This window comes from Pieris brassicae, chromosome 3, assembly GCF_905147105.1.
Source record: "Pieris brassicae chromosome 3, ilPieBrab1.1, whole genome shotgun sequence".
In the NCBI taxonomy this organism is placed as follows: domain Eukaryota; kingdom Metazoa; phylum Arthropoda; class Insecta; order Lepidoptera; family Pieridae; genus Pieris; species Pieris brassicae.
This window is the reverse complement of record NC_059667.1, coordinates 3,608,888-3,634,212: the sequence shown is the minus strand read 5'-3', so window position 1 is coordinate 3,634,212 and position 25,325 is coordinate 3,608,888. Positions and strand designations below refer to the sequence as shown.

The 25,325-nt window shown below is 32.3% G+C and overlaps 1 protein-coding gene across 1 annotated transcript in view; it reads left to right on the top strand.

Moving 5' to 3' along the window:
- Positions 1 to 381: 381 nt before the first annotated feature.
- Positions 382 to 25,325, top strand: part of LOC123707698 (protein PF14_0175) — a 47,389-nt gene continuing 22,445 nt past the window's right edge. Inside the window, exons 1-2 of the mRNA XM_045657978.1 lie at positions 382 to 478; positions 11,625 to 11,754. Of these exons, the coding sequence (XP_045513934.1) occupies positions 425 to 478; positions 11,625 to 11,754 (184 nt within the window). The 5' untranslated portion in view covers positions 382 to 424. The remainder of the gene's footprint in view (positions 479 to 11,624; positions 11,755 to 25,325) is intronic.

Below are 25,325 nucleotides of genomic sequence, written 5' to 3'. Positions count from 1 at the left end.
ACTACTTTGGATGTTATGGAAAAAGTTATTCAATCATATATGTAATCTAGAAGATAATTTATATGATATTTTAATGAGGGAAATATTAAAATGATAATATGTTACCCATAAAATCGTTAAACTATAAAATTAAATTAGCTCATGTCAAAATAAAATCAACTTATTTATCATCTCTCGTTAAAAACAGAACGTTTTTAATTTCCTGCTTTATTAAATTTAGTATCTATTACTATTCTTCTCTTTTAAAAACAGTTTCAAAAAGAAGTGAGGGCGTAAAGCCCTGCCCTCCAGTCCTTGTTGTCAAAATACTATATTTTGTTTACATAATGTAGCGGAGAGCTACGCTCGTCGCTCGCGGCAGTCACGTATAGAACTCGGAGCGCTACGGTGCTACGTTTGAGCGCTACGATCCACACACGTCGTGATGTGGACTACGTGGCTTCTATTAGCCTTGGCCGTTACAGTCCAAGGACGAGCGGTAAGTGATATTTAAACTTTTTAAGTATTTTTAGTCCTTATAAATAAGTTCAAGTTTCAATAACTCAGGGAAATAATTTTTAAATTAAGAATTCTTGTAAACGATAATCTTAGTATAAAAAGTTTTGTTTTTCAAAAAATTTACGCTCGTCTTTAAAAGCCCAATATAATTATAATTAGTAATTCGAATAGAATGCCTTAAGGGGCTTACAATACCCTTGTCTCCATACAACCCTTGAGGGTCTTGAGCCAATGAATTTGTGGCAATATTAATATAATGTTTGTTTTCGGAATTTGTGATGTATGAACATTCATAAGGTTATGAAAACAAAACCGTTTAAATTGCTTAAATCGTATAGTGATATAAATCATTACATGCAGTCAAATACGTTTTTGTAAATGAAATTTAAGGACGATTAAAGAATTTTGTATATAAAAGATGTTAGGAATAGAAAAAACAACTTTATTTTTGTACGGTACTTCGTTCCTTTTTCTGCGAAACAATATTTGTTGGTAGGCGCAGGACATGACATGACAACACAATATCTTCCTGAACCTTCACCGCATGAGCAAAAAGTATTGTTTTTTAAAGCAAATAAAAAATTGGTGGCTAATTAACGTGTAAATTTCGTTTTTAACTACTGATCATTCTAAAAAAGTACAGATAGAAGGAAAAAGTTATCGGTAGAATTTCTTGAAATAAGATACTGTAAAATTGAAGAGCAAACAGCGTTCCGATCTCGATACCAGCTCTTAAACGGAAATCCTGTTTTATAGCGGGCTGAGATGAAATCATAAAAGAAATACATAAAATCCTACGTTTTACGAATTTTTCATCTTATTTCTACTATTTGACGTCGTATTTTAATAATTTTCAACTCCCTCTGAAGTGAAAGAGACTCCACGGGTTACTTATAATGAATTCTTGTAAAGGATTTCATCCTCGGTGGTACAAAACGCATCTAAAAAAAATATGTTGGCTGTATATGGTGGAACTAAAACATACTTAAGTGTAAAGCGATTTGAATTTGACATGATAATTTAAACTATAGATGGTATCTTTCAAACCCCTAAGTGATAACTTTTTTATTTTTTAGACATTTTTTTTGTTTTTATTTTTTTATGATACAGCATACAAAAATACAACCCTTAATTGTCACACATCTACAATCAAGCCCTATTTTTATTATAGTAGAAAGGTTATTTTTATTGAACTAATAAAATGTTTCCTGGAAATAATATACATGGAAAAACGACGTTTGCCGAGTCAGCTAGTAATGTATATAATTTAATTTTTTGTTGATACATATTTATTTTACATATATTTCATACATTTCCATTATTACTATATATACACTACATACAATATTATATTCACATTGTCAGTGATTTAACGACTCATCGAATGATTTACATTTTTCTTTATATGAAACTGTATCTCGGAGTTTCTGGAAGTAATTTAATATTATTCTGTGACAGTCAACCATAAACTTACAGACTTAGTTATAACCTATTAAAATTCAGGCAATAACTTGTTAAATTTCGATAACAGACGCTCAAGTTTGAGTTTATAGCGCTTTGAATGATAATGTGCTCAAATCTACAGTGACAGTAACGAAGTTAAATAGAAAATGTAGTATAATATATATTGAGTTAAGAAATAGTGGCTCATAATAAATGAAAACCGTTTATACTATAATAAATCGCAGCAGATAATCACAATTTATATCAAACTCGTATATACTCCATATACTCTAAAGATAAGACTAAATGTTGGTCGTTATATCGTGAAATGTTTACATTTCAGCTTTAGCTTGACATTATTAAGACCAATGCTGGGTTTGATGTATTCAAGAATGGGCTGGCATTGGCTTTCTATAAGAAACTTGATAGCATCATATATTAAATTTCCATGTAGTTCTTTTAATATTAGGTCCACATATGAAACTGATGTTTTGTCGTACTGGCCAGCTTGACCTTAAATATCACCTCTTTTGAGTAAGGTATTCCAAATTTTTTTTTTACTCGTGCATTTTTTTGTGATTGATGATTGATTTCATTTTACCGTTCTGAATTTTTTATTTGCGTCACTCTATTTATAAAATGGAAATCATGAAATATTACGATAATTACGAGACTGAGTTCCACCGTGGTACCAGTGCAACAAAAACGGCTTCGACGGAAAGGGTTAATGATGTGTAAGGCAGCGGTGTCGCAAAAGAAAACAGTGCGCAGCAGCAGCTAGGTTTTCCATGATGGTTTATAATCTGTTAAATATTATAGTTTTAGTTATATGAAATTTTATAAAATCAAAACAGACAGCCTTCGGAGAAATCGTGGGTCTTGAAATGATCGAAAACGCGTCGAATTCACTTAAAAGATCTCTAAGTAATACATAATGTTTTACGTTTTTGAGTCTTAAGATTATTGTGAGTTTTTCCCGACTAACAACTTGATGTCTTATTCCTGGTAGGTGTCCCAAAGTAGCTCACACGTACAACCTAATGCTTCCTTATACATTTCGCGTAATACCCTATGTATTAAAATTGCGATAAAAACGTACGTACGTTAAAGTAAATAAAATGAAGAGATACGTGTGTAAAGATAATGTATGTGAAATTATACGTATTTGTGTATACGCTAATTGGATTAACATATCAAAGCTATTGATTTAGGTTCAGTGGATTTAATTATAACCAATTTGGTTATTGCCCCATTATTCTGTGTCAGTCTTGTTTGATATCGAATAAATTTTATAAAGGTATTCGAATTTCATAATTTTTTTTCAACACTTACTACACATTTTAACAAGTTTGTAATAGTAATTGAGAACAATTTGTAAATAAATGGATCTGGTTAAAGGACTGGATTGTTCAATATTATTTTGGTCCAGGGTTCGTTTAACGTTACCGATTAGATAGTACAGACCAATATAATCACAGCCACATACGGAAATTTATAAGTCCATTATTTAGTAATAATATAGAATTTTAAATATACATATGTTGACTTTTATTATAGTAATCATATAGTTAAATAAACGATATTTTCGATTAAAGTAAGAAAATAAAGGACCTACACTGGCTAGATCTATGTAAAAATCTACCACTCGTAACAATAATTCGTTTATAAATCAGTCCGACCCTAACGTTCAGTTTATACCAACCAGGCTCCAGAAGATAAACCACTCCTTATATGGAAATTGTATTCGTTTTTACAACAAACTCCTAAGCGAAATTAGAGAATTATCACTAAATAAATTCAAGCCCCTCGTTAAACGTAAATTAATCAATAAAGCTTTTTATAAATTTGACAAATATCTAAATGATCCAAATCCTTGAGTGGATTTGCTCCAGTTCAAACAATTTGTTTGACTCAAAACGTTACGAAAGTTTCCTACCTGCTCTACGCCCTTGACTTGCGAACTGGTACTTAATGTAAAGTTAGAATTAATTATACTTCTTTTCTGACGTTCATAAGTGTACTTGTTTACCTATATGAACAAAGTATTTTTTATTTGAGTTTAAGTTTATAAGGATACATACTAACATAGCATTACAAGCATAAAAGTACAGTGGCAAGTGACCGCCAAGGCGCGTCTTAAAATATCGTTAGGGATATGTGAACACGCAAGCTATTAAACGTTAATTAGCTTCGTTTAATCTCCTTTCCACACGCCCCGTATAGGCAATTTAGCTTCAAAGTGAAACCATCAATACTCAGTAGGATCAACATGAAAAATAAGGGAATCTGGAAAATGCGGAGCTTTTGGGGTGTTAGTTAAATTGGATGATAAATTCGAAATTTAAATGTTATGAAATATTTATTTTGAATTTAAATTAAAATTAATTTTAATTGTTTAAGGTCAAATCTAATTCGTCTAATGTGATAAAACCAGTTTAATATTTGCTTGCTCCACTTTTGTGTTCCTCTTACTATGTTTCCCATTACCTCTTAAGTTTTGTAACGAAATATTTGCACTGCTAAATATTTAACCAAAGCATTGTCAAGAAATTTTCAAGCAATGAAATCAATAATCCTTCACCAATTTAATTACTAAATCTCGCAATTAACAAGCATATAAAATAAGAAACTTTCTTTACACAATTGGATTTAGGACAAAGTTTGGATATAGTTCCCTTTATGCAAGAAAAAAAAGGACGCAACTCTTAAATCTTGGTTGAATCATTCGATTTAATTATCATTGATTGATTAAATTTAGTTTCTTATTTGTTCTCAACATAGAACAATATGATACAGATAAGATAAGCGTACGTCATCTATCCTTACAATAATTGTAATAAAATCACCTGAACTGAAATATATCCCATACTACAACAACGTTTTTCAGCTATAAGCCCTCGGGCATTTGTATATGTCGGTGATATTTGTTTTATTTAAGGCAGTTTTTGCCGCGCATCACCACTATGTGCTTACTAAAGTATTTCCGAACCAATTCGACTTAGTGTCCTTCAAGAAAACAGCGTACCAATTCTTAAAAGGCTTGCAACGCACTCGAATGCCCCCTGGCATTTAGAGTTTTCATGGGGTATCAGTAAACATCAAATGAGCCTCCAACCCGTTTGCCGTTTGCGTTGTTTTGCATTAATTTAAAAAGCTTGCCAAAAGTAACCTTTTGAATATTCAAATATATATCTGTATGAGGCTTTATAGGTCTATGAAGTTACGATAAAAAATATGCATTATCACTTCTTTCGCAAATTACTGGCTTGATTAATTATGAATTTTTAATAAAAAGCTGTAATCTACACTAATACCTCCCTATTTGACTAAGGTTCAAGAAAAGACCTTACCGTATTCTTAAAAGGCTTGAAACGCATTCGCAAGGCCTCCGGCATAGAGAGTGTCCACGAGCGACGGTATCACTTAACATCAGATAAGCCTCAGCCATGACGAAAGGATTATCAATTTTTTAATTAAGAAACTAATTTTAAGATGAAAGATGCGTTAGTTAAAACAGTGGAATAGTTTATGTGAATAAGGTACGTCATATATAAAGTGCGATACTAAATTAGTGTAAATTTGCACATTAATTACTCTAAGACCTTGCAACCGGACTTAAGTGATACCAGTTCATTAGGTCTCGGCGCTGGCGCATTTCACTTCTAAATTTCCTTCCCTTTGTACAACTTTGAATTGTACGTACCAATTTGAATTGACTTTAGTGGAAGTTTATTGCATTTGCACATACAACTTCAAACGTGTAACAACTATTAACGTCATTAACATTAACAACTGTTAATAAGTCTAGATTAGAAAAATAGGTACATAATAATGTGTATACTTTGGTACTATTTTCTATGAGGCCCATCAGGACAGACATCTATTTCTTGGATCAATGTTTGATGACAAGATTTAGTCAATCATTCAAAAATATATTATACAGTCAAAACCGTTTACGACGACATCGTGTTCTACGATATACCGGTTATATTGACCAAAATCAAAGGTCTCGGGCTTAATTCTATGTATTAGGTACTAACAACGTCATCGGCTGCTACGACTATTGGTTTTTACGACCAATCGACCAATATGAGTAATGCTTTTGATATCGTTATTACACATGTTGATTGTATTTTTCTTCCAACTAGTATTTTGTTAATAACCTACCTACCTATTTACTTCTTGTTACACAGTGCACACGGCAATAAACATATGTTTCCAGAGAATACATTAATTAAGTTTTAATAATTTCACAGTTTAAAAACTTGCACTCTGAAGGGGTTTTCATATGATACATTGACGCACTGACTTTGAAAGTGGTTTTCTAGTTATATGGTGTCGCAATTTTCCATAATAGTGAGGAATTTATTAACCAATATATGGCAACACGTATGAGACAATTCAATGTCAAAAGTTATGCTTTCTTATAAAATGATTCCAAAAATTTCATTTGTTTATAAAAATTGTTGTGCAAAATGTTATACACACTATAACGCTTATTACAAATAACGCTTATTGCAAATATTCTTGTACAACGTGGCTAAAAGTATATATGATCAATAAAAACCCCTTTATTACACAGCTAGTCTTGGACACACGACTAAGGTTGATAATCAAAGCTACAAGTCATGTTTACCGGTGCGAAGGATGACCGCAAACCAAAAAATATTACAACTTACATTATATAGTATTTTTTAGTTTATTTTTTAGAAGCCGTAGGATTTTTAGAAGGTTCATGTGATTCCCAAGCGCGTCGTGCGTTAAGTCCCGGCTGTGCACTAATGGAATTTTCTTCCCATTCTCGACTGATCTTGCAGTCACTTGTACACAGCCAAAAATAGACCCGTGTTAGTCTAGCGATTTATAAAATACATATATAGCTAGTGGTCTATAAAAGAAAATAATCAATGAAATACATGCAATCTGCGGCCAGGATGCGTTAGCCAAATATCGACACGTGTTAGTCAATAGATAGATAGCTAGTGGTCTATAATAGAAAATAATCAATGAAATACATGCAATCTGCGGCCAGGATGCGTTAGCCAAATATCGACACGTGTTAGTCAGAAGGCTAATGATCGATAAAATAGATAGATAGCTAGTGGTCTATAAAAGAAAATAATCAATGAAATACATGCAATCTGCGGCCAGGATGCGTTAGCCAAATATCGACACGTGTTAGTCAGAAGGCTAATGATCGATAAAATAGATAGATAGCTAGTGGCCGATAAAAGAAAATTATCAATGAAACACATGCAATCTGCGGCCAGGATGCGTCAGCCAAATATCGACACATGTTCGTCAATAGATAGATAGCTAGTGGTCTATAAAAGAAAATAATCAATGAAATACATGCAATCTGCAGCCAGGATGCGTTAGCCAAATATCGACACATGTTAGTCAGAAGGCTAGTGATCGATAAAATAGATAGATAGCTAGTGGTCGATAAAAGAAAATAATCAATGAAATACATGCAACCTGCGGCCAGGATGCGTTAGCCAAATATCGACAAGTGTTAGTCAGAAGGCTAATGATCGATAAAATAGATAGATAGCTAGTGGCCGATAAAAGAAAATTATCAATGAAACACATGCAATCTGCGGCCAGGATGCGTCAGCCAAATATCGACACATGTTCGTCAATAGATAGATAGCTAGTGGTCTATAAAAGGAAATAATCAATGAAATACATGCAATCTGCGGCCAGGATGCGTTAGCCAAATATCGACACGTGTTAGTCAGAAGGCTAGTGATCGATAAAATAGATAGATAGCTAGTGGCCGATAAAAGAAAATTATCAATGAAACACATGCATTCTGCGGCCAGGATGCGTTAGCCAAATATCGACAAGTGTTAGTCAGAAGGCTAGTGATCGATAAAATAGATAGATAGCTAATGGCCGATAAAAGAAAATAATCAATGAAATACATGCAATCTGCGGCCAGAATGCGTTAGCCAAATATCGACAAGTGTTAGTCAGAAGGCTAATGATCGATAAAATAGATAGATAGCTAGTGGCCGATAAAAGAAAATTATCAATGAAACACATGCAATCTGCGGCCAGGATGCATCAGCCAAATATCGACACATGTTCGTCAATAGATAGATAGCTAGTGGTCTATAAAAGGAAATAATCAATGAAATACATGCAATCTGCGGCCAGGATGCGTTAGCCAAATATCGACACGTGTTAGTCAGAAGGCTAGTGATCGATAAAATAGATAGATAGCTAGTGGCCGATAAAAGAAAATTATCAATGAAACACATGCATTCTGCGGCCAGGATCCGTTAGCCAAATATAGACAAGTGTTAGTCAGAAGGCTAGTGATCGATAAAATAGATAGATAGCTAGTGGCCGATAAAAGAAAATAATCAATGAAATACATGCAATCTGCGGCCAGGATGCGTTAGCCAAATATCGACAAGTGTTAGTCAGAAGGCTAGTGATCGATAAAATAGATAGATAGCTAGTGGCCGATAAAAGAAAATTATCAATGAAACACATGCAATCTGCGGCCAGGATGCGTCAGCCAAATATCGACACATGTTCGTCAATAGATAGATAGCTAGTGGTCTATAAAAGAAAATAATCAATGAAATACATGCAATCTGCAGCCAGGATGCGTTAGCCAAATATCGACAAGTGTTAGTCAGAAGGCTAGTGATCGATAAAATAGATAGATAGCTAGTGGTCTATTAAAGGAAATAATCAATGAAATACATGCAATCTGCGGCCAGGATGCGTTAGCCAAATATCGACACGTGTTAGTCAGAAGGCTAGTGATCGATAAAATAGATAGAGAGCTAGTGGCCGATAAAAGAAAATAATCAATGAAATACATGCAATCTGCGGCCAGGATGCGTTAGCCAAATATAGACACGTGTTAGTCAGAAGGCTAGTGATCGATAAAATGGATAGATAGCTAGTGGTCGATAAAAGAAAATAATCAATGAAATACATGCAATCTGCAGCCAGGATGCGTTAGCCAAATATCGACAAGTGTTAGTCAGAAGGCTAGTGATCGATAAAATATTAGGTCCTTACATATGAAATTGGCGTTTTGTATGGGAGGAACAAAAAGTCGAATATTTTTAAATATAATATATTTAATTAATCAAAGTATGAACCATTGTTTTCTATGCACTTTTGCCATCTCATAGGTAGTTCATTGATCCCTTTACTAAAAAAACAGTCGGACGGGAATCAATAAAATCCGTGAAGGCGATTTGGACTGACCCATCAGAGTTAATTTTTTTCCCTTGCACGAAGTTGTCCAAATTTCGAAAAAAATGGTAATCTGTTGGAGCAAGGTCCGGAGAGTACGGAGGATATCTTAGACATTCCAATTGAAGCTCTTCTAATTTTGTAGCCGTCTGTTGTGCAGTGTGTGGTCTAGCGTTGTCGTGAAGTAGCAGTGGCGTGGAGCGGTTGACCAGCCTAGGTTGTTTAGTCGCTTGCTTTTCCATCATGGTTTGCAATTGCTGACATTAGACATCAGCCGTAATAGTCTGGCCAGATTTGAGAAAACTGCAATGAACAATACCGGCACTAGTCCACCAAACGCTTAAAAGTAACTTTTTTGGGGTAAATTTTCGCTTGGGGCAGGATTTGGCTGGCTGGCCAGGATCTAACCATTGCGCTGAGCGCTTCCGATTATCGTATAGAATCCATTTTTCATCACAGGTAATGATTCGGTTTAAAATACCTTCATTATTGTGCCGGTTCAGTAATGTAACGCAGCAGTCGACGCGCGTTTGCCGGTTTGCTTCAGTCAATTCGTGAGGTACCCACCTTTCAAGCTTTTTAATCTTCCCAATTTGCTTTAAGTGAATTAAAACAGTTTTATCACTAACACCGCAGCCTGCAGCTAACTCGGACGTGGTTTGCGATGGATCCGCTTCCACAATAGCCTTCAATACTTCATTATCAACTTGGGTCTCAGGCCGTTCACGGGGCTTGTTCTGCAGGTCGAAATTTCCAGAACGAAGACATTGGAACCAAAAACGAACTGTGTTTTCTTTTGCAACATGACCGCCATACACATCATTCACCCTTCGAGTCGTTTCCGCAGCACTAGTGCCACGGCGGAACTCGTACTCGTAAATAATGCGATACTTTAAGTTTTCCATTTTGTAAAATGAGTGACGCAAACAGAAAAAAACAGAAGAAAAAAACAAATGAATGACGGTCATCGAAGCACAAATACATGAGTAAATAGCTGGACAAATTTGAATTTGAAATTCCTAACCAAAGAGGAGATATTTGAGGTCAAAGTGGCCAGTAGACAAAACGCCAATTTCATATGTAAGGACCTAATAGATAGATAGCTAGTGGTCGATAAAAGAAAATTATCAATGAAATACATGCAATCTGCAGCCAGGATGCGTTAGCCAAATATCGACACATGTTAGTCAATAGATAGATAGCTAGTGGTCTATAAAATAAAATTATCAATGATATACATGCAATCTGCGGCCAGGATGCGTTAGCCAAATATCGACACATGTTAGTCAATAGATAGATAGCTAGTGGTCGATAAAAGAAAATAATCAATGAAATACATGCAATCTGCGGCCAGGATGCGTTAGCCATATATCGACACGTGTTAGTCAGAAGGCTAGTGATCGATAAAATAGATAGATAGCTAGTGGTCGATAAAAGACAATTATCAATGAAATACATGCAATCTGCGGCCCATATAGTTGAAGCGCTAGGTCTGTTGATTTGTCTAGGGGGCTCTAGTACCTGTGCATTATCGTCATTTGATGACGCTGAAGCTGAGCGCACTCCTCCCTCTCCAAGGTATAGCTGTCCCTTATTGAATATAATGTTACTTGTGAGCATTCTGTCCTTATGGATTAAATGTCTTACTTCGTTTTCATGAAATGCACTATACATATACTTTGATGTGAATATTGCGTTACTCACCGATTTTTCCAATCACGATTGCACATCATTAGGGTAAGGCCTTAGGCGTAACGGGAATACACTAATCTGTTACTAACTAACCTCTCTAATGAAATTAACCCTAGGCGCCGTAGCAGGTACGCACAAAAGGTGCTCTCTGTTTTCTCTTAATATAACGGATGTCGAAAGCATTGGAAGTTCACATAGTGAAAAGGAATCCCTGAGGCACGTAGGGGACTTCATGTCGGTATCATGTGACAATAAATATTTCCCTCGCACCCTGTGTTTCTGTCCACAAGTGCCTAGTAGATGGCTTTTGTAAGTTTTAATGAAATATTGATTAATGTAATATCCGCGTTTGTTAAATTTTTGTACACTGGACAGAAACCGGTGGAAAGCGAACTTGTTGTATTGTACATCTGCTCGAATGGCATTCTATGTTTAAATATGGCCCATAGATTATTTTTGAAGTGAAACTTATTTATCGACGTTGTAAAAAAAATACAGTAACTTTTTTCGGTTACGCGTCACATTATGCCATATCTTAGTAGTAATAAGGTAAAATTAAATAATTGTAAATTAAAAACTTGTATTCATGTCTATGATAATAAAAGCCTTTAGTTAAACATTATCTAATTTTATTTTATTGAACTAATTTCTGTAAAGTTGCATATAGTAGAGCATTTTTCGAAAAATAAGGTCATATAGAAGTTTCACTTCTTACGTCTATACATTAGTACACGCACTCATATTTTTAAATGCAGTCATATTCACAGGTAAACATAAGCAACACATGGGTGTTGCCAGAGGAGGGGTTCCCTGTGTTCTACCGCTACTTCAGGGACCGCATCTCTTGGTATGAGGCCGACGCTGTCTGCCAGTTTCACCACGCTAATCTTGTTACAGGTAAATTTACTCACCCAAAGTTCTATTTTAGATAGTGACCTGTTTTATATTCTATTGTTAAGAATTCAAAACATTAGATATTCTAGACTTAAATAAATTGCTTTGACACGATTTTGTTTAATAAAGTTCGTTACCTTTAATAACTCAAATAGTTTTGATTATATCATGTCAAATTCCATTAATAAGAATCTAGAATCGTCGTCTGCATTATAATAACAAAGTCTTAAATTATTCAATGCATGCAATTCTGCTTGTTTCTATTTCTATTTACAATGATTTCTTTAAAAACATATTATTTGCTATTAAATTTAGGAGTTGTACATTACATATCTGATAAATACAAAAAAATATGATGACAAGACAATGTGTTGTGAGATTTTAGCCGAGAAATACAGCATACAAAATCTTAAAAATTAAAATGAAATAGTTATGAGATAAATTGTGTGTTTTTTAAGTCTTATCTCATTTCAATCAATTAATATTCCTAATTATATGTCGTTAGATTATTAAAATTGTTTGCAGCATTACAGTGAAACAATTTCAATTCTATTTCGATAATTATATATTGTATATATGAAACATTGGTAATAAAACCGTAAAGAACCTTAATTACCTCCGGGAGTGTTTTAAACGTGCAAAAAGGTTTTCCCTTGACAGGTCCTTAGGATACATACACTTGTAACTAAATTATGTTGCTGTCGGTTTTTCAGCATTGAAAGAAGTCAAGTATATAAAGGCCATATTATTTATAAACTATAAATTCAATATGTATTTTAATATAATATTTTAGGTGTTATCCAAATTAATAATTAATCCATTAAAGTCGAAGAGTTTTGTGATTGATTACGCGTTGATATCAGGAACTAATGTATATAGAGTTATATATAGATATTAAGAAGACAATAAACGTTTTACATTTTATAAAAATATATATTCGATTAAACTATATAAACCGTTATTTATTAAAATTAATTCGTGGTGATATTTATAATAATGATTTATCTCCTTATAAAATTCCTATTTCAAAATAAATTGCAGAGAATTACGCGCGCAATTGTTTTATCAAAGAATCTAAAGATTACATAGGATAAAAAAATGTAAAAGCCAATGAAATTCAATATAAAATAGGACGAGCTTAACGGGAAATACAATTCTTTTGGTACCCTAATGAGCACTTAAAAGCAATAGGAAGCATTGTTTCAGAAAAAAATAGGTCGCAGTTTTAAAAAGAGAATTTCATTTCACTGTGGTTTTGGTTTTAATTGGATACTTATTGTAATTTATGTATCTTACATTGCTAGTATCTCCCCTACAGGTGATTAAAAATAAGCAATGCGACGTCAGTGAGCTACTCCCATCCCTGAGGTTGTAGGTTTTAACCTGTGTACACACGTTGCAAGAAATATAGTATATTTAAAATAATATGAGGCCAACACGCGCAGGAAAAGCTTTTGTGAAGATGTTCTTAATTACGTGTTCACGTTTATGCCCAAACGAAATAATACAAAAGCTACAAGACATTTGAACAATTGAAGTACAATATGGCAAAGTGAAGTTGACGTTTGACGTATGACATTTGCAACAGTTGTATTTGTCACATTTTACGTTAATAATTATGATTGATAGCTTGATAAATATTTCTGTATTATTGTTTTGTAGATTCATTAAAATATTCGATAACAGATAACCTATCCAATATTTTTAACATCGCGATGTTTTTCTATGTTAAGGGTCTTATCAAAGGAACGAGAATCAATCGAAAGCCTAAATAAAAGTAAACAAAATTTCAGCGGAGAGTATTTTTTAGAAAAATCCATGCATTCCAATATTTCACGGTTCGTCAATCTGGACGTGAAATGAAGTGGAGCAGGATTTGATAAGAACTGTGGTTTTTTTTTTAGAAAACTCCCTACTCAAATACGTCAAATTAAAAGTTTATACAGAAAACCCCTATTTAGTGTTAATAAATTTTAATTGACATATAACTTATAAGAAAATCTGGCAATAAACTCTGCTTGTTGTCATCACAAAGTTGTTTATTTTAAAAGCCGATAAACTAGTAGGGCGTATGACAGTAATTAATTTCACATCCTCTACATATCAGCTTGTTTATAAAACTTCATGAATAACTGGTGGCTCATTATTATAACTCTTCGTAAACAAACACAGTTCATATAGGAGATATATTGTGTATGTTAAGATGATTATCGCAGAAATTTTTAATGCGAAGCAAGTATGAGTTGAGATAATAGAAAAAGATTGTACTAATGTTTGAAACTTTTGAATGTACTAAGTAATATATACTAACTTGTGCGACTTTCTTCGTACTCGTAAAGCGTGACAAAGATAACGCTTTACAACACTAAATTTGGTAATTACTGCCTTCTAAGTAAGAGGAATATTAATAAAAATTGTACATATTTCGTGTCGTCTACCACTTATAATATAAAATAGGTATTCTGCGCCGTATAAAACTAATATCTTATGATTAAGTAAATTTACAGTGTTAGGTTTACCTATTATCCCCTTTTCTTAAAAACTCTTTTAGTATTCAGTTACTTTTTACTGACTTTTTAATTATGTTGCCAGGAATTGACGTAACCTTTGGGTGATAATAATAATTTTTACTATCCGGTAATTAACGTAATTGAGGTTACGCTTGTGTAAACTATGACATGTATAATATTAGCTGTAAGATAGATTGCATGAAAAAAAATATAAGCTTAATGATGCGTAGTATTATAAGTCATTAATTCATTCAGAACATTAGGGGTCGAGTTACAATGCTCATTTTTGTCACGAAATCTTTTTTGCCCTTCACAGACTAAAAATATGTATGACTTAACACAGATGTTATTAAATTCAATGAGACTAATTACACTGTTAACTAAAGATCTTACTATTTAATCCCTTCCCTTCAAATTATGTGTAATATATGACAATAATAACTATCATTGTATGAAAATGCTGATTTAAAACAAATGGCGAAATAAGCCGAGCCTGAGGGTATAATTCATAAATACACCATACTGTCATAACAATAATAGACTTCGAACCTCAATATTACTAAATGACTTTTGGCGCTTTAATATTCTCTTTGGCTTGAGTAGACTATAAAGTACATAACTCGTGGAATTTTCAAAAATGAATAGTTATGTTTTAGGGGCTCTAAAGATAGTCTCAATCTTATGTATTGTATGTAATGTATATGTAATCTTATTTATTGTTGTAAATGTTATATAGAAGAAAATTAATAAAAAATCAATGAAACTGCCTAAGACTGTCCCTTGCTCCAAGCGAAAGTTAGGTCTGCAGGTAAAGTTTATGACTAAAATCCTTACCTGACTTATAATAAAATGCGGACTAAAGATTTGTGTTTGTTACCAAGGTTATGATATTTTTACGTAAAATAATTGTAACCAACATATTTCACGTAATATAATAAGACCATTATTCTCTAATCCAAAGAGTGTATTTATTTTGTTTTATTATATAATGAAACCCCTGAGGTTTTACCTGCCTTTTTTAACTGTTACTTTGTTTTATATACCGTAAAGTAGACATGTGGACTATCTAAAAGGTTAAAGGATGATGGACTCACTCCGCTACCATTTCCGCACTTACACTCTCACTAGGTTAGTGGTGCGTAAATTTGGACTATCACCTTATATAGTCCACCTTCATGCTTATAATACCAGTGTAGCTGGCAGGTAGAACTGAGAAGCTAAGACACACTGACGAGACTTTTCCCGTATGTCATATTAAATACGTTTTTGTCATACGTGAGTCACCTAAAAACCTTGGATGAAATCAATTAAATCGCTATTAGTTAAATTTCCAGTATTTGGAAAAATAAATGAATTTTCAACTAATGAGCAAAGTTTGTATGCAAGCTGTTGTTCATTCAGTTCAACAGCAATTATCCAGTTCAAACCGGCTCGTTTCGGTTAAGCTAATTTATTTAGTTAATGGTTGTTTATACACTATATTTAACTTCGGTGGTATAAAATCATTAAGTCTTGAATGTCTCGCAGCAGTAAATTGCCGTTATGGATTTGTTATTCTTAAAGTTTATTTAAATAAACAAATTTATTAGTGAAAACAGAGTGAATATTGTAAGATTATTATAACTATAAAAATAAATAATATTTAGTAAATGTTTGACACTTTTTTCAAAAATTTGAATATTTAGACAAGCGCTTACAAATAGGAGCAAGACAGAGAGAGATGTCAAAGAATATCAATTATAAACGTACGGAAAATGTAACAATGATAAATGTTACACAAAAAATATACAGAACTGTTGCAGTATGTGCACGCATACATATGCAGCTTATGATATAATAATCTACGAATAAAAACAAAAGAAGATTTATAGGTCGTTTTTATTTTGTACTTCAATAAAGATCAACAAACAAACACAGTTGCTTTCTTAGCTTTTATATATTAGAGGCAGCGTGATTGATATGTATGCCAATAGCTGTAAAACATTAAACCCGTGGTATATTTAATTTAAAATTTTGGAATTAAAGATGACGTCAAATCGTTGTCTATTGTTATAGGCATAAATTTCTTAAATAAATTAAAACTTAAATTGGGTTGGAATACCATGATTTATTACAGGATACGGTTTTCTGGCAGTTATCAAGTTTGTGAAAACTTTTATCTAACTCATACCGTCCGTAGATTATAGACCCGCATCACGAAATACCGTTACACAAGTTTTGTTTATAAACCTTAATATTACGAATTTTGGTGGTAATTATTTGTTAATATTGATGCATAGTACAATTAAAATAAATGGATGATAATAATGTAAAAACTCCGGTTTACAAATTTTATTTTATATACATTTCAGTTACAACTGTTATAAACACACATTACATGTAGATTACATTTAATTTAATAATACATATGTTGCTATTAATAGTTTCAATATAAATTACAAGGATATTTCCGCTTAAATAATCAGTCAGTAATTCAACAGACGTTAATATAAATTATGTTGTTATTGAAGTGAAACTTTTTCATCGGCTTGAAAAAAATTTAACGTCACATTTTTCAGTTACGCGCCACCTTTTCTTGTCCACGGTTGATTCGAAGCCACACGAACAAAAATATTTAATAAGGATAACAATGATAGTAATAATTATATTGCAATTAATGAAATTCTGTAATAATCTTAGTAGTAATCAGGTAAAATGAAATAATTGTATTATTTGTATTCATATCTATGATAATAAAAGCCTTTTGTTAAACTTTATCTAATAAAATAAATTAAATAAACTCCAAAAAAATCAATTAATTATTAAGTATGGAGTATTAGTTACATTCTTGATTTGATAAGTACAGTATCTATAGTTTCGAAGGAAGAATGTAATTATATTATTCTATAGTTGTATTGATTTTAATTCGTATTAAACTCATTTTACACAGAAAACGCCGAATTTACAGTTGGTGTCGAGTCTAAGAGCCAAATTTAAAAAAAAAATATTTTTAGCGATAAGTTCCTCTTTGTACCTTTTAATAGTTTTTTACTTTATTAAAAAAAAAAAAAAAATTAGTAAAATTACCGAATGGAATGTAAGGTCAACCTCAGATAAATATCCATGTAATTATCCTGAAATAAGAGCTAATATGTAAAAATATCACTTAAAGACGTAGAGATCATGATCATGGATTCGCCTTGAATTTATTGAATACGTAAAAGCTTCTATAGTATCATGAGATATTTTTTGTTTTTTTAGTTAAACGAAGCCTAATATTAGTATAGGATAAATTGTTTATGTTTGCGCCGAGAAATAGAGCTAATAAAAGATATTTACATTAAACTTATTTATGTGGGTAAAGCTTTATCATAGAGGATCTGACTCTGCCTTTGAGTCTATGAAGAAATATAAAAATAAATCAATCTGGTACTGAAGTACATAATGTTTCTTTGAAACTGAATTACTGCAATTATTAAGAGGAATGATAATAAAGTCGAGTGATTCTTAAGAGATAAATAATTTTTGTATGTATATTTGTATTAAAATTATATAAAAATTAAACGATTAAAATATTAACTAAAAATTAGAGTATACTTTGTAATGTTAACTTTGTTATGAAGAGCTGACGCTGAGCTGAGCTTGTTTAACTATATTATAAAATATAAATCTCCAGTAATACGAAACCGGGACAGTCCCTAATGAATAAAAAAACATGTGTGTGTAATCGTTTTAATGTGTTTTTCTTTCGCCTTATTCTACTTTTGTAAAATACGACACTAATAACAACGGTATTTAATACAATTAATGTTTTATTATAACGCATTATCTAGTTCAATAAAATTTATTTAAATATCACAAAAAAATATATCTACATATTCAAAGAAATGGACATTTTTTATTTTTAAAATGTTATGCTAACTTCAGGGTGTCGGTTTGTTGTGACGGTGTGCGGGAGTCGTTTTTTTGTGATGCGCATCGTAAAAATTTACTCTCATGACTTTTCCCTAACGCGCCAAAAGAAATATAACTTCAATAAATAATTATTCTTCAATTAAATCACGACAACAAGTGCTGTCGTAAATTACTTAATTAAAATTGATTTAAACCTTTATCTAGATCCAAATGAACAGAATTAGTTCAATGATTTTAACCTCCAGCATTCACAAACATAATTCACAATGAGTTCAATATTCGGTTCATCGATTATTGAGTTCTTGGTACCGTCGCAACAGATGTAGTGCCCGGGTTGAAATGACAGCTGACCCTTCACTATTCATTGTGGAAATACGAATTTACGAATAAGGATTATTATTAAATTCCTGATGCGGAAGTAATTTATTTTTTACTATTATTATTTAGTATCTTCGATACAATCATCAAAATCAGTTAAACGTTACGAGATTTGCTTTAATTAATTACTTAGTTTGGTTGTGACAACAGTTTGCAGTATTATTATTTACAGTCTAAGTGAAGATTATATTTAAGGTATTGATAGTATAATTGAATAGGATAAATTATTTTTGTTCGGTCCAATAGTTAACCGTATTTTACAAGAGGGTAGGTCGATTCTAATAAGATATATCTACAACAATTTTGAATTTTGTCAGGATCATAACGAGTGTATTTGACTTTTCTTTAATAAGATATTCATAACATATACCAAATACAATGAAAATTTATTTATTCATATTGATAACTATGTATATTTAAGAAATATCGTAATTTACATTTACCATCGGTTTACAAACCAAGAGGAGAGTGTAATCGCCAAGTTTTTTTTTATTATAAAGAAACTGTCATGTCCATGCTTCATTTGAAATATTGACACGTAATATTTATAAAGTAACAAACAGTATTAGTAGACAAATTATACGCACGTATAGTGAGAACAAAACACAAATACGTAGTGGAATGATGGAAAGTGACGTAAAATTATAAATAATATCACGACAAACACAAGTTAAATCACGACAAGTTACTACAAGTGTGCTACGTTCACAAGCATCCTATTCTTAAAAGGCCGGCAACACACTTGCGAGCTGTCTCGTATTGGGTGTGTCCATGGGCGGCGATATCACTTAACATCAGTTTAGCTTCCTGCCTGTTTGCCCCTGCTATATAAAACAAAAGAAAAAGTAGTGTTTTAATTGACTTATTAAATTAAATTCACGGACACATAGCTGAATTAAATTATTTTGATATACTTCTAATTAGTGCATTAGCAATTTGTAATTAAAACGAATAACAATTAAAGCCATTAAATATTTCCTCTTAAAACGGCTTTTAAAATTGTAAATTCAGGTCAATAGTTAACTCAAACGTCGAGTCTGGGAAATCGGGAGAAAATTCAATAAACACATATTTATATTTACACAGAAATCAGTTTTATCCGTAAGCCTAGTGGCTAAGTGCATTGTGAACACTGATGTCATATCTTCAAATACTGGACACTTATTGATTTTTCTTTCTATGTATAATTAATACTAGCAAGTACGAGTTAAGAGCAATGTTGGCCTAGTGGCTTCAGTGTGTGACTTGACTTTGCACCAATGGACTTTATATGTGAATTTAACAAGCGTGTACAGTGAAGAAAAACATCGCGAGGAAACCGGCATGTTTGTGTCAGAGATAGAAGCCGGATCCTACTTGTCTATGAAAATAAAAAAATGATGAAAGAAGCGAATGCAATCAGGCCATTCGTAGCGCCAAAGGCAGCATCACGTATAAATCATTCAATCACTCAATTTTTAAATTATACATCTTGTTGTTACCCATATAATTAAATTTAACAAAATAACACCGCGCCTCGCATTCCTGATTGTTTAATTATTATAATTTATACAGATTTTAGCATCGAAGTGTCGAATAAAAAACACAAATAATATTTCATAACTTTTTGACTAACCTAACCTTTATGTGGACTGATTACAAATCCATATATAAAAAGACAATTTGAATATTGACAATTGAAGGAGGTGACTGCTTCCGTTTGTTTGAAGTCGGTTAAAAATATTTAATAGATATAATATGTTGTATTAAATATACGAAAGTATATTATAAAATGTAAAAACGACTTCGTTACCAATATTATCTTGAAGATTCATCATACGTCTGTGCCTTTGTATTTTGTAAGCTCCCGTTAAAGAGTTCCCTAAGTTGTATTCCTGTCACGACTTAGTTTTAAGTACTTACGCACAAGACTACGAGACTTGGGCACAGATTCTGTGCGAACTGTTGTGGTTTTAAGAATAATATAGCTTGTTTTGGATCTCAATATTAGTTAGATATTTTTACTGATAAATAAGAGTCCTGCTATATCTCTTTAACGTTAGTGCTATAGTGGTTTAGGGAGACAAATGTATAGCAATATTTGTTTCTGAAGGAAAGCTTTTGTCCATAAAAAGGACAATAAAATGGACGTAGAAGTGTGTGTATATGTTCCATTGGAACGGAATATGAACGTGTTTTTATTTTTTCTATTGTATCTTTTGGATGTTTCTTTAAAATTATAATATTTTCTTTTAAACTAACGTGTTTTGTGTCTGTTTATTATAAGCTGTTATTGGACAACGTAACGTTAATGTAACAGCTTAAATATACATGATCAAATTCATGTGAAACATTCCTTCTAATATTATGTTCTAAGTCGGGCCTTATTAAAACCATTTTACTAGAATAATGAAATTATTTTATCGTCAAGGTTACGCGGACAGAATTAATGTGAAATACATGCAGCAATATCGATTTTGGCGCAGACAACGATTCCGTTTTAAGATACTGTGGAACAGGTTACCAAAATACTTTTCAGTGTCGCATTAACATCTTAAAATGAACGAATATTTGGCTTAATGGAAAGATCGCAAACGCTTTAACGTATTACGTTTTTAAAAAATACAAAGAAGTGAAAACGTCATTATAATGTAGTTACGATAAATATTAATGAATCTTTATGATAGATTTGTCAGTATTCATATGCGTTAAATTATTTATTAATTAGTAATATTATTATAAAAGAAACTTAAGAAATGTCTAATATTATTATAACATTAATTTTATTTTTTGCGTGTGAGGCGCTAGCTGAACTGTTGTGGTCTCTGGCAGAATGACCAGCGGTGTAGAACACGTCTGCTTCACAATAAATGCTGAGCCAGGGCCAGTTACAACCACAACACACATTCATTACACACAAAATATGCATTGTTCCTTAAATTTTATTTATTTTCGTTCCTTTTTTACTATAGTGTTTCGTTAGTAATAAATGCCTATGTCTATGTCTTATGAAATACAAAAACGAATATTCGAGTATTAGATCAGTTCAACAGAAAGAAAAATATTAGAATATCGCGGATAATAGAAGCCTCCTTTAAGAGATTATACATACATAAGACGACAAAAATACGAATATTTGTAGCTATGAATGAAATACAAGGCAAAAACGATAATGTTATTATATTCTTCTAATTTATTTTATAAATGAAGCGGTAGATGATTTAACCCCTCGACATTACATGAGGAATCAAGTAAAGAACACATTCTGTGAAGAATCGCAAACCCCATCATTGGTTCTGGAAGTTGAAACTTCTATGCGGACGTAAAGACACGTTACTTTGTAACTTAGCGGTCCCGAACCCAAAAATGAGACTCTGCGACGCTAAGGATAGTGCTGATGTCACATACCGTAAGATTGAGAGAACTACATCGTACACTTACAAACGTAGGTATGAAATATTAGAAGAAGTAAGGGTGCTGGTAGAAACGTTTAATACCAGTTGTGAGTTGATTGCTGATTACTTCCAATTACGCATGTCAAGCGCTGTTGAAGTATTTTTAAAATAGAATTATTATTATTTATTACATTCTATTTTCGAATAATGTCGCGGATCTAAGATCCTGTTACGTAAATTAATGCTAAATTCTCTGCTGGCATACTTATATCAAATCACAAATGTACAAGTCTAAAGTGTTTGAGCTCAAGAATAAATTGCCTTAAAATACCGTTTGAAATACGAACCTAATTAAGAAAGTAATTTGAACCGAAAGAGATATTGTAGAACACTTACTTCAAGTATTACTATACTATATGCTGGTGGGAGTCGGAGAATTGTCGAATTATTAACTCAAATCACTTTCTATCATTCGCTAGTCTTTTTTGATCTAATTTGCGTTGGTGAGAAAAACCGATACGTCGTTTTTATCTTCCTTAATTTACGACACCCACTTGTTTTAGACAACAATTAGAAAAGAAAGCAAGACCACTATAGTCTTTGGTACAGCACTCAGATTTCTGTCCCTTAATTGTAGGACTTTGTAGACAGGCTTCAGCCACACTTAGGCAACACACGCTGTAATTTTTTCGATCTCCGTGCACAGTTCATCGTATTAATAATTTTCATAATTATGTTTCATTAAGACCAGTGGACATGTGATGTTCGTATATAATAATTTGTAATAAATAATTGAGGATATACATAGACAAATCCAATACGCACGACCTTTATAATCGCACTTAAATACTTCTCAATAGTAGTAATATACCATTCATTACTGGAGTAACTTCATAGATTAATTTACATGCTATTAAGTATAATTTGTTGGCTGAGCCAAACTAATTGCTGTTAATGGCGAAATGCTTTTATTATGATTACAAAGATAAGATGGGGATAAAACTTAGTTTATATCGAGGGCCGGCGCCTACATCAAGCTAATTAAAATTATGACTTTGTTGTTTGAAACTTTGAAAATAAGCCTTAAAAGCTTCTGTTTTGATCACACGGCACCAATCCTTGAATCGGGGTTGTTAGTGTTTTATTATGTATTAATAGTTACGTTAATTATGGATAAATCATAGACATAAAAAACCACTGGACATAAAAAAAGTCTTTTATATGGGAGCATTTACACTTCCCAGTCCAGCCATAAGTGCATTTTTGCAAATGAAATAATATAATATTATTAAAATGTATACCTACATATTTATTAAAGTCTCAGCAAAGAATAAAAAGATATTGTATTCGAAATGGCCACCTTTGGCTTTTATACAGGCCTTTATTCTGTTTGGTCACTAATCTACGGATTTACGCACTGTTTCGTTCGAGAAAATTTGCCACTGCTTGCTCCAAAGTTTTTTAAGAGATTCAATGTCACCGTGTCGTTTAGAGCAGGCCATGTCCTCTAAAACTGACCATAATGTGACGTCTTACGATTTGAGGTCTGGGCTAGATGAGGGCCAGTCTTCATCTTTTATAAAGTCCGGAACGATGGTTTCAAGCCAAGCTTAGGTAGGTGCTTTGTGACCCCTTTATGCAGAATCCTGCTGGAAAGTCCACGGTATGTTTTTAAAAAGTGTATTGCTATTGGTTTAAGAACATGATCTAATACTGTATCTTGATACACTTTGGCTGAAGTTTTGACTCCTTTTTCACAAAAATTTAGTTTTGTGGGTCCTCAATAAGACACGCCCCACCAAACAATCACTGGCGCATGATGATGACCACGTAGTATCTTTCCATCCACTTGAGTAGGTCTTTAGAAATTTGAGCGTACACTTTATCATTTAGCTTAATTTAGTGTTTTTCAATCGTGAAAATGTTTTTTATTTGATAATGAACACGAAAAAATATGTGGAATGGCGCAAAATGTTCTTAAAATAATATACGTGTTCCAAATTCAAAATATTCATATAGTTGAAAAGAAGAAAAGTTTCTATGTAACAGTATTAGTGGCGAAGCTAGTTATATCAGAATTGTTCAAATTTAAATTCGCAGTACATATAAAATTTATTCAAAGTTTTAGAACTGGCAAATATAAAATGCATCAAGAAGAATAGTGATACCAGGTGTCTCACCCTCGTTACGGAGGGTAAAGACACTGTAAGTGGTGCCTAAAGGCACGTGTGAGACGGTTCATGTTTGCCTTTATGGTCTTTGTGTGAGTGACTAGTGCTTGTGTGTGAACTCAGTAAATGGAATATTCCGTGTACATAATAGTTCCCGTAAGTGCACTAAGTATTATTTTATTGCTTTTAACTTGCTGCCACTGAAGTTATAACCTATCCCTCAATAAGGGCAAACGAGACTGGACTTTTAACACCCTGATTTAGATAATATATCATTCGAAGCTACATGTTTCGTCGTTAGCCAGTTTTATAACACACACAAACACAAATTTGCTAATTTGATAGAATATGCTAAAACAAGTAAAAACGATTATAATTATGGGAAACAAACTTACAAATTAATACTACGAAAATTTCTATTTTAAGTAATAAAGTAATTTTAACCCGTAATAAACAATGAAGCACATTTAAACATTTATTTTAGTAATGAATATTTTAAATAGTAAATAGGTGACGAGATTTTAGTGCTTAAAAAACATCGTCAATCTTGAAACGTCGATTTTAAGTTATGATGTTTTTCTTCGTCGCACGATCTAGTATTTATGGAGCACATAGAAAATGCCATTGATCTACCTTGTATGGGCCGGCATTCGTCGGATTGCCTCTGAATTATTTTTACTCCCAATTCTTAAAAAAACGGGCGTGAATCATTAGAATATTTTAGATAAGAATCAATCACACATTGAAGTATATACGTTTTACATTTATTCATTAACATTTTGAATATAAAACTTACTTTTATAATACATAAGTCCATCATATCATCAAATTCGTCAATCTTTATCTGTCTACAAAACCTACATTACACTTACTTTCCGTCCCAACGAAACTTGATAAATCGAATTATCTCCAACAAACAGCTTCATTAAATATTAAACAATGAAAATCTTATCGAATACCCTTTCCGTTAATAAATAGGATATAATATTGTAACTTTTGTATTCTCTTCTTATCTTCAATTAAATACGTGATTTATGATTTGGGATAATTGGGGTTTGTCCTTGCCTTTTGGCATCGATTTTCAGGAGACAAAGTATCTAATTGACTATTTTTAGAACTGTTTAAAGTAAGAAATGTTTATATTAAAAGGCTGGCAATGCAACATCAGGTGAGCCTCCTGTTCGTTTGCCCGCTTTTATATACATAACTGTAACGTTCAAATAGAACTTGAAAAAAAACGTAATGAA